Here is a 15,599-nt window from a genome sequence, read left to right on the forward strand (position 1 = left end):
AATATTTTATCTAGACTACATATTTACACCCAAATACCTAGTATAACATATGATTATGAACAGACTAACATAAATGTCTACTGAACTATTCTGTAAGGACAATATATAACACATGAAAAGCGGTATGCCAGTTTCATGGGGGGAATTTCATTTCTAAGATTCGAAGGGTGTTAAATCAAATATTTACTGCTCCAAGAACAGCATCTCCGCTTGCAATCTTTGAGAGAGAAAAAAGCTGCAGAGACATTCAAATGATACCTACTTCTTCCACCCCCAACCTAAGACAGTATTTCTTTATCTGTTCTAACAGTTTTTTACTCTCACATATTACATAATATCAGGTCTTCAAAAGGTTTTCTGTAGATAATGGAAGGTGTAGAAATCATCCTTCATTAACTGTTCTGTGCAATTCTTTTATTTTATTAAGAATAGAAATTCACTATTTTGGCCTAATAAGAAAAAAACATGCTCTATACATGCATATGTATACATAGAGAAGAGGCAAAGGAGAGCGCAGAAAATTATTTGGGGAAACTAAACTTTCTGTTACTTTGTTTTCTTCTCAAATATGTGTATAATACACAAAGAGGAGAGAATAAACAAATTAATAGAAAGGACAAAGAATATGTTTGCATATGCTTTATCTAAAACTGTTCCTAAAAGGACTTTGAACTAATGTCATATCTACAGCCTAATGAACATAAAAAAAATAAGTAAACAGGATCACAGGCTTTACAACTGGAAAGGACTTTCAAGATCATCAAACATAGGCTCATCTTTTCAGAAATGACAGTTAAGTGACTTGCCCCACATCACACCAGATATGAGTAACAGAGCCCAAATTCAAACTCATGAACTCTATCTTCAAATCCAATAATAATATTCTTTCCATTCTACCATGCTACCTCACCTACACACCTAATAATTGACATGTTTTGAGAATTCAATATGAGTTCCCAAGCTTTTCATATTTAAAGCAAAAACAATATACAATATCTTCTGAACAAGAGATAAATTAATCATAGAAGACTAAATTGCGCCAAATTCTTAATTTTTCAAGGTAATTTTGGTCTTGTGTAAACCACTTTTGTTTTACAAATCAACGTAAAGTTGCAAAATGAGCTGAAATATGTTGGTATTTTAAAGCATTATAAATAGCAATATTTATTAAAAATAAAACATACCTGAAAAAGAACATGTACATGGCAGCTGTGATGCAGAACAAAAGGACCTATAACCAGAAGAAAATAAATTATTTGTAAATAATGTTCAAACATGAACATGATCATTTATAAATTTCTCAAAAACTAAGCAAGCTAAGTATTTTTAGGAAAAGAATTAGTTCTATATTTTATCAATGACTACAATTATTTTAAAACATATCATTATTCAAGCTTAAAATATATAGAAAATAGGGAGTAAACTAAAAGCAATCAGGTGAAGTTAGGTCTGATAATTCACTAAGTCAATATGCCAATTTAACAGTTATAAAGAAGGCCCAATAAGTGATGTTCATTAAACTGAAAAGCACCCTTCTGTTCCCAAAAATATGAAGGAAATGATGAATTTATAATACATTGTTTCCTGCAACAGTGTTTGTATAACTCTCAGGAAATACAGTGCTACTGCTGTCATCACCATAGCATGTAAGAATTACATAAAAACCACAAGTCTCACCCAGCCCAATAACAAAGAATGGGAGTCATACCGTATGAACACCTTTCACCTTCTTGTCACCATCACACACATTCAAGAAGCTCACATTCATGTGAATTTGGAATACTGCTGACCCTGGACCAGTATCTGTCAAACCCTATAATTACAGTTTGGTTTGGCTTTTGTTCCCCGAAACAATTAAAACCTAGATCTTGATACATTTTAAAATTGTACAAGAAAAGGGACCAAGTGACTGATAACGAGTCACAGGATTTAAAGAATCTAGAGCTAAGAAGAACCTTAGAGATAATGAAGCACAACATTTTCATTTTAAGAGAAAAGAGAGGCCCAAGGAAATTAAGTGATCTGTCTAAGGTAGCTTTGATAACTAAGTAGAAGTGACATTAGTGACATGAAAACTAGGTCCTCTGACTCCAATTCCAAGACTCCATTACATCATGGTGGGTCTACAACCCAACCCCTAGATTTCTCAGCCTACTCTGACCTCTAGCCTCCTTTTCTCTCACAGCACACCTTAGAAAAACCACTATGTCCTTTCCCCAACAAATGAATCCCTCTTCTTTTAATCAAATAACTCACCCATTTCTCTCCTTAATTGGAAGATCATGAGTCCTAAGAAGGGCCTTTACACATCCCTTACAGCAGAGGTCCTTAACTCAGGGTTCATGAACTTGTTTTTTTAATACTTTGATAACTTATACTTGTATTTCAATATGATTTGTTTCCTTTATAATCATATACATTTTATTTTTTGCATTTTAAAACTTTATTCTGAGAAGGGACCCACAGGTTTCACCAGAATGCCAAAGGGGGTCATGATACAAAAAGTTTAAGAACTCTTACCTTAGAACAACCTTCTTATTTTGCAGATAAACAAACTAAGATCCCAGAGAGATTAAGATATCTGCCCAAATTCAAAAGGGCAGTTAAGTAGCAGGGCCAGTATTTGAACACGGATCTTCTTGATTTCTGTGTTACTAACACCCCACTATATGAACTTTCCATTTCATTGCTGTAAGGAATTCCTGGGGAGTTCACTGTAGTCATGCAAATTTACAACTTCTCAGAAATTTGAAGTCTTAAAGATTTGCCTGGGGCACTGAAACTGAAGCAACTAAGCCAGAAACATACAGCCAGTCTCTGTGACAGTTGCTGTCACAGAAAGCATCTGAGCCCACGTCTGTTCATTCTAAGACCAGGTCTATTCACTATCTCATACTTACACAGGTTATTCCTACGTTGTTTAATGTACAAAATTCAGAGCTTGTTCAACTGTCATTATTTAGGTTTGGCTGAAATACAGAATACAGTAGGCTCTGAATTACCAAAGAGAAAAGATGTAACTTTACTCAGAACTTGGCTATCCAAACAGGTTAAGGTCTTGATTTTTAAAAAAAGAGGTGATGATGATGATATAAAGTTCTAGTACTTCAATATGAATTAAGACGGAAGATAATTCTGGCCTTTACTTAAGATATTAAACTATCTTGCAAATTCCTAGACATTGTACCAGGTGGTAGGAATACAAAGACAAAAACGAAACCATGCCTGCCATCAAGGAGCTAAACATTATACATGTCTGCAGAGAAGTACATACAGGATATATCTCAAGTAAATGCAAGTAATATTTTGAAGGGAAGGGATATTTACAAGCTGGGAGAGGGGATTGTGAGGATAGATGTCTCAAGGGAGGTGGGAACTTGAGCTGAGCCTTGAAAGGGTTACAAGAGGAGAAGTTGAGGAAGGAGAACAATTCAAGTGAAGGAGATGAATTGTTCAATGGTACAAAAGAGGGAGATAGAACATCATGTACAAGTAACAGAAGGAGGGCAGTTTAGTAGAACCATAGTTTGTGGGGAGAAGTAATGTGAAATCAATCCAGAAAGGTAAGTGGGGGCAGTCTATGAAGGCCTCCCAATGTCCCCCTGGAAGTATCCCAAGGGCAATGGGAAGTCACTGACACTCCTTAAACAGAGGAGTAACATGGCCAAACCTATGTATTAAGAATACCAATTTGGGAACTGTGTGGAAGATGGATTGGTGAAGAAAGAGACTGGAGCCAGGAAGAGCAATCAGGAGACCATTAAAATAGTTCAAGAGAAAGATGATGAGTATCTTAATTAGGGTGATTATGGTATAAGTAGAGAGAAAGGGATATGAAAGATGGTGAAATAGCAGATTCAATAAGACTGTAATTGATTGGATGGAGGTAGGGAGAAACAGTGAAGAGTCTTATAAGCCTGTGTGACTAGAAAAATAGTAGTACTCTCAAAAGAAAAAAGGAAAGTCAAGAGGAGGCATGGGTTTAGGCAGATAAGGAATTCTGTTATGTATGTTGAGTAGGAGATACCTAATCTAGATGAATATACCCAGCTGGAGATTCAGGAGAGGTAAGAGCTAAATACGTAGATTTAGCAGTAATCAGAAAAGATGTCAATTGAATCCACTTCAGAAAACAGATGAAAAGAGTCACTGAAACTAATCTAGATTGTATATTAAATGTCATATTATATACCAGAAAACTGTATTAGGTTCATATTTATCTGTTTCGGACCATGTATAATCATGGTCTGAAAACAATGGCTATTCTCAAGTTAGAGGATGTATGGTTACATAATTTTAAAAAATTATAATCCAAACCTAGTCTATATGAAGTCTGTTTTTTTCAGGTCCTTACATTTCATATTAGGTAAGTTTTGCTAAAATTGACATTTTTTTATCTCTCTATATGCAAAAAAAAAAATAGCCAAAAAGAAGAAAAGCATACTTTACAGCCAATTTTTCAACACATTACAAAACTATATTAAAGAAATATTAGGATTTCTGAAAATCAGATGAAGAAAATTGGTTATTTTAACTGTTTTAAACTGAATGAAATGTGCTTCCACAATCTTTTCCTTTCTTGATTTATGGCAAAGGGTCAATAAGCAGAGCTTGGCAACATATTTAACTTTAAAGTTTTTTTTTCCAGTTGTAGAAACAGTAAAGTCTGTATTTTCAAGATTTTGCACTTCTATGGAGAGTAGTTAAGCTATATCACAACCACCTAAAATTAAATTACTAAAAGGTAGATAGCTATTCACAGACACCAAAGTTAAATAAATGCCCAGTACTTAATGCATATAACAAAGAACCTCGAACCTTTATACAATTTCAAGTCCTGAGGGTAGATTTTGTAAAAAAAAAAAAAAAAAAAAAAAAAATCATTTAAATATCTTTAAATGACCTCTCGTGGAAAAAATATAGATAAGAAGGTACATGGAGAATCTAGCATGAATAAAAAGCAAAGCAAAACTCATAAAGAAGTAAAACACAAACCAGACAGGAGTTGAAATTTATTGAAATTAAAGGTTAGTCAAGGATCTGTATTTAAAAGCTGCTATAACGTTCGGCTAGATTTTTTTCTTTGTTCCTCTTCCTTTGCCATCTCTTTTGTTTGTTTTGAACAAGTCATTAAAATACATCTCAAAAAAAAAACCAGAAGGGGAAGGTAACTGTTTAAAGAGAAAGGAAGAGCCAAGAAAAGTTGAGGAAAGGAATAATTGCTTGGAGGGAGATAGAGACTGAAAGGGAGGTATGCAAAGTGACTAAAAACAAAAAGAGGATGGAAAAGCTGGAGAAAGATAAAAGGACCAGGGAAGCTTTTATTATTGTTAAATTTGGGTCCAATCCTTGGTGCTTATTTGAGGAGGGTATAATCTCTACAGAACCCTCCACTTTATCCTTTAATCTTTCCTACAACCTAGGAAGTCCTAACCAATGGATCAGTTCAAAACTAATTCCAAGTAATGAATCAGAGACTGAACTAGAGCCTATTGATTTAAAGGGTCAGAATATAAGCATGGACCCTAATCTAGGATAATGGGGAAATTAAGTAGCCTGAGAATATCTACAGAACTTTAGTCAATTGAGAAAAGGCATATCCAACTTCTGAAAAAATGTCAAGGTATCAAAAAAGTTAGCTAACAAACATAATTACCTAAAGATCCTATATGCATATGGCCTTCTTGGCTCACTACCAAACTATGAGTTTGCTGTGGTCCAATTTGGAAATGTGCTTACATAATTGGTGTGGGGGCCCCAATCCTTTACTTAATATAGCAAAATGCAATTCAGAAAAAAAAAAAACTTGCATGTAATTTAGCAGCTAGGGGAAGTGGTGAGGGAAACTATATAAAATTCAGGGCACAGAGAAGCTGAAAAAAAATTTTTTTTTCAGCAGAGCAAAGTAGCTAAAGTCATCTAGATGGAGTATTCCAGTTATATACAGATAAATGATGGGGAACCTTATCCTCACTCGAACAATGACACTCATATTAACCTCAAATAAGAATGAGAAACAGGCCTAAGGTATTACTCCCCAGCCCAGACGACTCTTTAAAAAATGTTATCCAAAGTAGTTTCAATAGGCAACAACAGTGCCACTTACAAATACAGCATAGCCTTACTGAATAGTTTTATATTTTAAGAAACTTCCATATTGTTTCTTACAATATTTGACTAGTAAAACAGCATTCACTGCTTCAGGCAGCTACTGTCAGGAAGCTAACAGCTGCCTTCCAGCTGAGTTCCACATGTTTGAGTATCCATTCTGACCTAGTAAAAAGCCCTGAGAAAAGAACCTTAGCAATTCAGACACATTCATATTGAAAATATTTTCCACACTATTCATCTGAAAGGCAATACACACACACACACACACACACACACAGGTGATTCACCCATGTAACAGGAGCATGATATGCTACTCACATGCACATAGGTGGGACTAATTGTTACAACTGGTATGTCTTGTGCCCATACCTAGGCCATCAGCCAGTTCCTCATGCTTCTGCTCATTCCAAAATTCATTCAGAGAAAATCCTTTTCCTGATTATGTATGGTGTAATTCATATCTGGCCTGGTTCTCATCCCTCCCATACAGCTGTGCATTTCTTTCTACAAATTCACATTTCATTGCCAGTAAAAAATTTCCTTAGGTAGAGATGAGTAATTCTCACACACAAAAAATAATCTACTAGAATCAGAGTTAGAAGATATTTTAGCAATTATGCTGTCAATCAACAAGCATGTATTGAAGACTGACACTGTACTACAAAGAAAAAAATAATTAGTCCTTGTTCTCACAAAATTCATATTCTATTTGAAAAAAATTACTCATAAAAAATATAAAGTAGTCACAACACTGTAGCTGGGAATGTAAAAAAGGTATTATATAAGAAGGGACACAGCTAAAGCACTGAAAGCAGCTTGTGAATGTTAAGAGATAAAGGTTAGGAGAGATTGCATTCTAGATATGGCATACAGGTTGAGCAAAAGTAGAAGCAAGAGATGGTATGCCATGTACAAACACCAACAAGCAGCCAGTTTCATTTTCCCACTGAGTATGTAAAGGGGAATAAAATATAAGACAGAAAAGGTAGGCTGGAGCAAGGCTGTGAAGGACTTAAGATGCCAAAAAAAGAAGGTTATGTTTTATTCTAACAATATAACAGGAAGGGACAAATTCAGACGTCATTTAGGAATATCACTTGTGCAGCTGTGTAGAATACGGAGGCAGGGGAACAGTGATTAGAAGGATACCAATTAGGAGACTACTGTAACAGACTATGTGAAAGAGTATGAAGTCCTGGATGAGGACAGTAAAGAGATGGAATGAAGTGGTTCAAGAGAGGCTACAGAACAGGTTTCAGATCCATAACCTGCTAGCCACATGCAGCCTATAATATTCCAGAGTATGGCCCAAACCAGATTAAAATATAATTGAAAAATATTTAACAAAATAAATGAAAATACAATAAAACATAGATAATATTACATTTTAAGACTAAGTCAATATGGGGTTCGCCAGGATCTTTAGGTGATGAATTAGTGGCTCTCATTTCTATTTGAGTTTGACACCACTGCTACAGAAGTTAAAAAATTACACAAAAGTCTGGCTATGGGGAGTTAAAGAATGGGATGATTTGAGGATGACTCCAAGACTGCCAACTTTTGTGACTGCAAAGATCATGGTACCCTCAAAGAGAAACAGTGAAGGTAGAAATAATGGTGGGTTTAAAGGATGGGTGGGGATAAATTGTTTTGGTCATACTATACTGAGTTTGAGATATCTATAGGACAATCCGCTGGTAACTGTCCAACAGACAATTAGTAAGGAAAGAGTAGAGCAAAAGAGATCTATTAGGGCTAGGTCTATAGGTCTGAGAGTCAACAGGATAGAAATTATAACTGAACACAGTACAAAGTGGGAGGAGGGCTTAGGACAGAGTCTTGAGGGGGGATGAGATGAGGATGACAAACCAGTAAAGGAAATGGATAAAGAAGAATCACACGGTTTGTTTCATTAATTTCTTCAAATTTTTTATTTTATTTCTCAGTTAATGAGGATTTATTTTTCCCCTTCCCACACTTATCAAAACTACTGTAATAAATATGCATAGCTAAACAAATTCCTACATTGGTCGTATCCAAATTCTATTCGAGTTCATCATCTCACTTCCCTAGCAGAAGGTGGATAGTGCAGTTCAGCATCAGCTTTCTGATGAAATATGATTGGTCATTAGATGGAGCAGAGTTCTTAGGTCTTTTGAAGTAAAATCTTTACAATATTGTATTGATGTAATAAATTTTTCTTTTGGTTCTGTTCATTTCACTCTTCATATAAGTATTCCCAAATATCTCTAAACCATCCCTGTTGTCATTTCTTATCATACAATGGTATTGCATTACTTTCATATACCATAATTAGTTCAATTATTTCCCCACCGATGGGCACCCTCTTAATTTTCAGTTCTTTGCCGCTACAGAAAGAATTAGTGTAATCTTTCGTACATATGATTCCTTGGGCCTACTAGAGGAACTGCTGGCTCAAAAGCTATACACAGTTCAGTGACTGTTGGGCATAGGTCCAAATAATTTTTCAGAATTACTATACCAAGTCATAGGTGTTTTTTTGTTTTATAGTACAGTCATTTCAACTCTCCTACCTAAACCTTCCCTTATAAACTAAAATTGAGCAAAAACATCCAATGAAGTAACTGAATCTGTCAATATATACAATATTCTATCCTAGTAGTTCTTCACCTCTCTGAGGGAAGAAAATAGGCTGCATTAACTATCTTCTAGGAGTTTTAATTTGTTTCAGTTACTGAGAGTTCAAAATTCTTTCAATGACATTTTTGTCATTAGGTATATTGTTCTCTTGGTTCTGCTTAGTTTGCTCTACAACAGTTCAAAAAATCTCATGTTTCTCTGAAATCTTCATATTTCTGATATCTTACTGCTCAGTATTCCACTAAATTATAAAAGTTTTTTTCAGACTTTTCTCAACAAAAGAAACCCAATTTGTTTCTAGTTTTTTGCTACCACAAAAAAAGTGTCCTATGATTATTCTGTTATATACTGGCTGTCAACCTGACTTTGAATTCTTTGAGATGTATGTCCAAGCACTAAAACAACTACAACAAAAAAGAATTTGGAGCATTTAATTATTTTTCAGGCAGAATTCCAAATTAAAACCCCAAATAGAGGGCATACTGGACAGATCCACCATCACAATATCAGCATGCCTCTCATCCTCCAGCTTCCCCAATATTTTCAGTCAATCAGTAAATTGGCATTTATTAAGAACTACCATATGTTAATCACTGTGGTAAATGCTAGGATTACAAAGAAAGGCAGGAACAAAAAAGTCTGTTCTCAAGGATTTTACCGTCTAATGGGGAAACAACATGCAAACAGCTATATACAAACAAAATATATAGAGAAAAAGTTGGAGGTAATTTTCAAAAGAAAGCACTACCATTACAGGCAATTGAGAACAGTTTCTTAGAGAAGGTAGGAATTTAGCTGGAATCTGAAGAAAGTTAGGGAAGTTAGGAGATAAAGGAGGAGAGAGAATTTCAGGCATGGAGGAAAGCTGGAGAAAATGCCCAGAGTTGAAAGATGGAGTGTGCACGAAGAGGAAGACTGGAAAGGTAGAAGTGGCCAGGTTATAAAGGCTTTAAAAGAAAAAAAAGAGGGTCTTATATAAACAATGGAGTTTACTGACTAAAAGTGGAGCAAGGAGGAGAGAGTGAGATGACCAGCTGGACAATTAAACAGAGGACACATGAGTGGGGAGAGACTTGAGACAGGGAGACCAACCAAAAGGTTTCTCCAACATTTCAGTGTCAATTTTCAATGGCACTAGGATGCTGGCAACATCAGAGGAGAGAAGGAGGGATATAAAAGAGATGTTATGAAGGCAAAAAACAAATCAGACTTTGAAATTGATTGGATATGGTGGATGAAAGATAGTGAAGTAACTGGAAATATGGTAGTACTCAAAAGTAATAGGGAAGTCAGAAAGAAGGGATGGCCTGAAAGAAAAGACAGTTCTGTCTTGAACATGTTGAATCTAGCAGAACATCTCAAATTATATTACAAAGCTCTAATGTTCAAAACAATTTGGTGCTAGGTAAGAAATAGAGATATTGCTCAGTGGAACATATTAGATACACAATCTATAGAAGGAAATGAGCAAAGTAACTTGGTGCTTGATAATTCCAAAGATGCCAACAAGAACTCACTATTTAATAAAAGCCTTTGGGAAAACGAGAAAGAATTTTGTCAGAAACAAGGTAGAGACTAACATCTCTGATTATCATATACCAAGACAAACACCAAATGGGTACATAACTTAGACGTGAAAGGCAATATCTTAAACAAATTAGAGGAGCATGGAAAAAATTTACCTATCAGATCTATAAATAGGGGAAGAGTTCATGACCAAATAAGGAAAAAATTCCTGTGTGATTAAATGGACAGTTTTGAGTACATAATGTGAAGGCAAAACTAATGCAACTAAAAATAAAAGCAGGAAATTGGGGGGAAGTCTTTGCAGCAAGTTTCTCCGATAAAGGTCTCATTTCTAAGATGTATACCCTTCAACAGCAATACCACTATTAAATCTATACTATAAAGAGATCAAAGAAACAGGAAAAGGACCCATATTTACAAAAATATACACAGCAGCTCTTTCAGTGATGGTAAACGACTGTAAGCTGAGGTGGTACCCATTATTAGTAAATGGTTAAACAAGTTATGGAACATGTATACAATGGAATTTTGCAGTAAGAAACGATGAAGGGGGTAATTTCAGAGAAACCTGAGAAGTCTCATGTGAACTAATACAAAATTAAATAAGCAAGAAAACAATTTACTTAATAACAATATTTTAAAGGGGAAGAGAACAAGCATTTATTAAGAACCTATTATGTGGAAGGCACTGTGCTAAGCACTTTATAAATGTTCTTTCATTTGACCCTTGCAACAACCCTGGGAGGTACATGCTATTAAAAGGCCCATTTGCAGTTGAAGAAACTGAGAGACACTTGTGACTTGCCTAGGCTCACAAGGCTAGTTAGTTTCTGAGGTCAAATTTGAACTCAGGTCTTCAGGAATCTAGGCCCAGTGCCGACAAACTAGTTAACCAACAACTTGGAAAGACTTTAGAAATCAGATAAACAAAATGACCAATCACAATTCCATAGAACTTATAAGAACATATGCTACCCATCTCCAGATTGAGAGGCAATGTACTTAGAGTGCAAACTGAGGGGTGTGTGTATGTATGACATGTATGTATATATATATGTATGTGTGTGTATCTATATACTTGAATATGGCTAATGCAGGAATTTGGTTTGCTTTAATATGCATGTTTGCAACAGGTTTTGTTTTTCCTTTTTTTCTCAAATCAGAACTGAAAATAAAACAATTAAAAATAAAACAAAAAGAACATAATACTCTTGGAGTAAAAAAGATGGAGAAAGATTTCGATACGGGGTAACTGCAGGAAGGCTAATGAGCATATTTGCAGCCATATGTTATTGAAATTTGAAGCATTAAATAAATATAAGCAATCATCATGCAAAGGGCAATAACCCAGCAGACAGGAAGAGGTTGAAGATGATAAAAACGATAGGGGATAATTGATGGATCATGCCCCTGAAACAGTTAAGAGGAGATGAGGTCAAGAGTACAGGAATAGGAGAGGTAGATTTTCTCCTGTAAGGCAGACTATAGGCAAAGATATCTGAAGAAATTCTGTGAAGAAAATGGAAATTGAGAGAGTTACTATCAAACAGACTTCTACTTAGTAAAGCAGAAGGTGAAGTCATCTGATAACAATGAAGCAGGTGAAGGACTCTAAAGCTGTTAAGGAGGTCTAAAACAATCTATGGGAAGAAAACAAGAAGGAATAAAAAGAGATGCACATAAGGACTACTGAAAAGAATGGTTTGGAACAATTGAAAGAACATTCATTTAAATGTGTTGAATTTAAATCCCACCTCATGCTCACTATCTATATGACCATGGGTAAGTCACCTAACCTCTCTGAGCTTCAGTTTCCACATCTGTAAAATGAAGGTATTGAATCAGATGGTCTCTCTGGTCTCTTCTACAAGAGTTCAATTGAAGTTAAAGCAAGAGTTTATAGCAGATGCAAGAAGTCATGTTATGGCTTCAGACTTTCGAAGACCAGGACAGAGAGAACTGTTTTGGTTAGGGCTCTTCTGTGAAAGAACACTTTTGTGTGTTGCATGTACTCCTTAATTTGCAATTGGTAAAGCTCTGTCAGAGTCAGAATTAAGAAACATTTAATAAATGTCTACTACGTGCCAGGTACTGTGTTAAGCACTAAAAATACAAAGAAAGGCCTAAGACAATTCCTACTCCCTAGAGGCTTACAAGGAAATGGGGAAGAAAGAAAATTTTTAAAAGCTGAATGGGAGGTGGAGGGGGAAGGTGAGAGGAAGATATAACTCCTACTATTAACTAATAAATTCTTAGAAAGAGCCTATGTATTCATTTACTTCTCCACCCCTTGAAATTTGGCTTCTGATCTCACCGTTCTTATGAAACTGCTTTCTCAAAGTTGAGATCTCTCACCCAAAGACCTTTTTTCTCCAACCTCATCCTCGTTGACTTTTCTACAACTTCTGACATTACTGACTCCTCCACCCCAACTCCAAGCCCTACTAGAAAGTCTTTCCTTCAGTTTCCATGACACCTCTCTCCTCATTCTCCTAGTGGACCATTAACAAAAAGGAATGTACTTTGGGGTCATTTTTCCTGCATGGTGACACAACGTCCCATCCACATGCTAGTCTTCCTTATGGTGAATATATATTGGTTTCTGAATTGTTTGATCTAGTTTGGGGGGGGAACTTTATGAATATACTTTTCTCTTTGTACAAGTTAAATCTCCCATAAATGATACAAAATCCTTAATCTTGGCCTAATTAGAAGATTAAGAGCAATTAAATCTCAAAAATTTATGTTTATCCATACAAATTAAGAAAAGTGTTATATTAATCAATAAAACTAATTAGGTTTATTATTTCTAATTGACCTATACCAGAAACTACCCTTCATCAAAATCCATGTATCCTTTTACATGGTGAAATTAGGTTTTAAAATGAGTAGTAAAGGTGACCTTGATGGGTATAGATTTAAAATTTTCATTTTTAAACAACAGTTCCCAAAACTAAATCATTTTTCCATTTCAGTTGCTTCCCCAGTTATGCTGTGACACAGGGCACTGTCCCAAATCATCGTATTCTAGCGTGTAGCTTCCCTTACTTCTGCCTGTAGCTTCCCATTTCAATAAAGCAAATTACTAATCATCATAAAAGGTAGTAGCAAAAGCAATCTCAAGTGGGCCAGTACCATTTTTCTGATACACTAATGGTTAAAGTTCTTCCCTGCACAGTTACAGTTCAATTCACTTTAATTCAATCCAACATGCAATTTATTAAAACAGCTATCATGTCTGCTGTGTACATAACAATGTTCTTTTTTTTCCTTTTCTCATTTTGTATTTAAGTTTAAAATAAGTTTTTAAAAATTTAAAAATGTATCACACAAAAGGTTTTGCACGTAAAAAGACCAAAAAATAAATTTATGTTCTACAATAATGATATAACGTGTGTGTAAATAAATAGAAGGTAATTTGAGACTAGAGAGATGACTAAAGATGAAACAAGTTTTTTGGTAGAAGAAACCTGAACTAAACTTTGAAGGAAACTAGGAGAAATAAGGCATGGCAGACAACCTGTGCAAAGACACAGATGTGGAGCATAATATCTACACTTTGGAGAACAATAAATTGGCCAGAACATAGTGCGAAAGGAATAATTGGGGGGTGAGGTACAGGGAAATAGAAGAAGTCTAGAAATATTGCAGCCAGACTGTGAAGGCTTTAACTGACATCACAATCAACTTTTTAAATGATGTATACCAAAGGTAATAGGGAGCTACCGAAGAGTATGAGGCAGAGTCATGAAGTAGGGAGGACCCAGCAGACATTAGAAAACACAGATGGAGTGGACCTAGTCATATGGTTATGTGACATTCTTCAGCATTCATTAGAATAAGAATTGTTATAAAGAAAACAGACGAAAAAAGCCCAGGATTGGGTTTAGCAAGGTATAAAGCAACAACAGGATAAAGGGGGCAGGGGATTAAGATTAGAGATCAGTATATAATAGATGTGGTCAATTTTAGTGTTAAAACTAGTGTTAAGAAAGAAAGGAAGGTAGGTCAGAGGAGTATTGGACTACTGTAATTAGACTCCTTGCTTCCGGACTCTCCCTTCTCCATATCATCCTTTACTCAGCTGTCAAAATAAGCATACTAATGCAAAGGTCTGACCATTCCTCTCCTCGAAATCTTTCAGTGACTCACCCCTGATTACAAGATAACTCACAAATTCATTTCTAGCATTTAAAGGCCTCCACAATTAAGCTCTAACTAAAGTAACTTTTCCCCCTTAATTTCATGTTACTCCTGGTGATGAAATATACATACTAGAAAAAATTAAGATTATCTATTATTCCTTGATTTCATCCTACTCTTTCTTGACTCCACTTTCATGCATTTACATGGGTATCTTCCCCACCTGGGAAAAACAGTCCTTCCCACATATTTGTCTGTTAAAATTGCTCTTTAATCAAGGCACAGCTCAGGTGCTCTGAAAGATCCTTCCTCCACAAAGCCTTTCCACTCCTTAGCTGCAACTGCTCCTTCCTCAAATTTACCTAGAACACTCTTTGTCTCAATTACATTCCACTTTGTATGTATATACTATATCCCTTGGGGGCAAGACTTATGTCATGTTTTCGTCCTTTTGACCCTGGCACTGTGTATAATGCCAGGCATAGAGTATACACTGAAATCTTTTTTGAATCACTGAACTGCATCCTAATAAATGGTAGCAGAAATTTTGCTACACCATGTGAGAAAAGTTGTCATTAGCATATAAAGTATAATGGGGAATATGTTATTTCTTAACATTGAAATAGTTTATATCTAATATAGAGAGATATTGTCTAACATATCAATGGGAACATTAAAAGTTTTTGAAAACTTTTTGGTCTCATTAGGTAGACATTAACTTTTCAACCTTATTAAAATTTTTAATTTGCTTTCAGATACTTTTCATCAGAAGAATATAAAAGCTTTCTCCTCTATCAAATTTTCAAAAACTGTACTAAGTGAAATTTCATTAGTTAGGATCATCACTTTGTGTCAATTTGGTACATAGTATATAGTATGAGGAACGTTAGTAAGCTTACAATAAACTCACTGCAGTTCACATGCAGATGAGGATAAAATTATATATTTCAGTCTTTAGAGAAAATAAAGCAATTAAATGAGGAAAACTAAAATTTATAAGAAAACAGTTAATGGGCATTTCATCCCACCCTCAATTTATTTTTCTTTTGGTGAAGAAATAAATAAGAAAAAAATATTTTAAAATTACAAAAATAAAATTTATTATGAATCAGATCCTGGGATCTTAGGGAAAAGAGAGGTTTTTCAACTAAGAATTCAATCTCACCAACTTTTCTGTTCCCCAGGTCTTTTCAACA

General features: G+C 35.1%; 1 protein-coding gene across 2 annotated transcripts in view; it reads right to left on the reverse strand.

Annotated features, from left to right (window-relative positions):
- TMEM135 (transmembrane protein 135) overlaps positions 1-15,599 on the reverse strand; it is a 345,033-nt gene that overhangs the window by 127,652 nt on the left and 201,782 nt on the right. For both annotated transcript variants that reach the window (XM_072610608.1, XM_072610609.1), the window contains exon 6: positions 1,185-1,231. In XM_072610608.1, the coding sequence (XP_072466709.1) occupies positions 1,185-1,231 (47 nt within the window). The remainder of the gene's footprint in view (positions 1-1,184; positions 1,232-15,599) is intronic.

Source organism: Notamacropus eugenii, chromosome 5, assembly GCF_028372415.1.
Source record: "Notamacropus eugenii isolate mMacEug1 chromosome 5, mMacEug1.pri_v2, whole genome shotgun sequence".
Taxonomy (NCBI): domain Eukaryota; kingdom Metazoa; phylum Chordata; class Mammalia; order Diprotodontia; family Macropodidae; genus Notamacropus; species Notamacropus eugenii.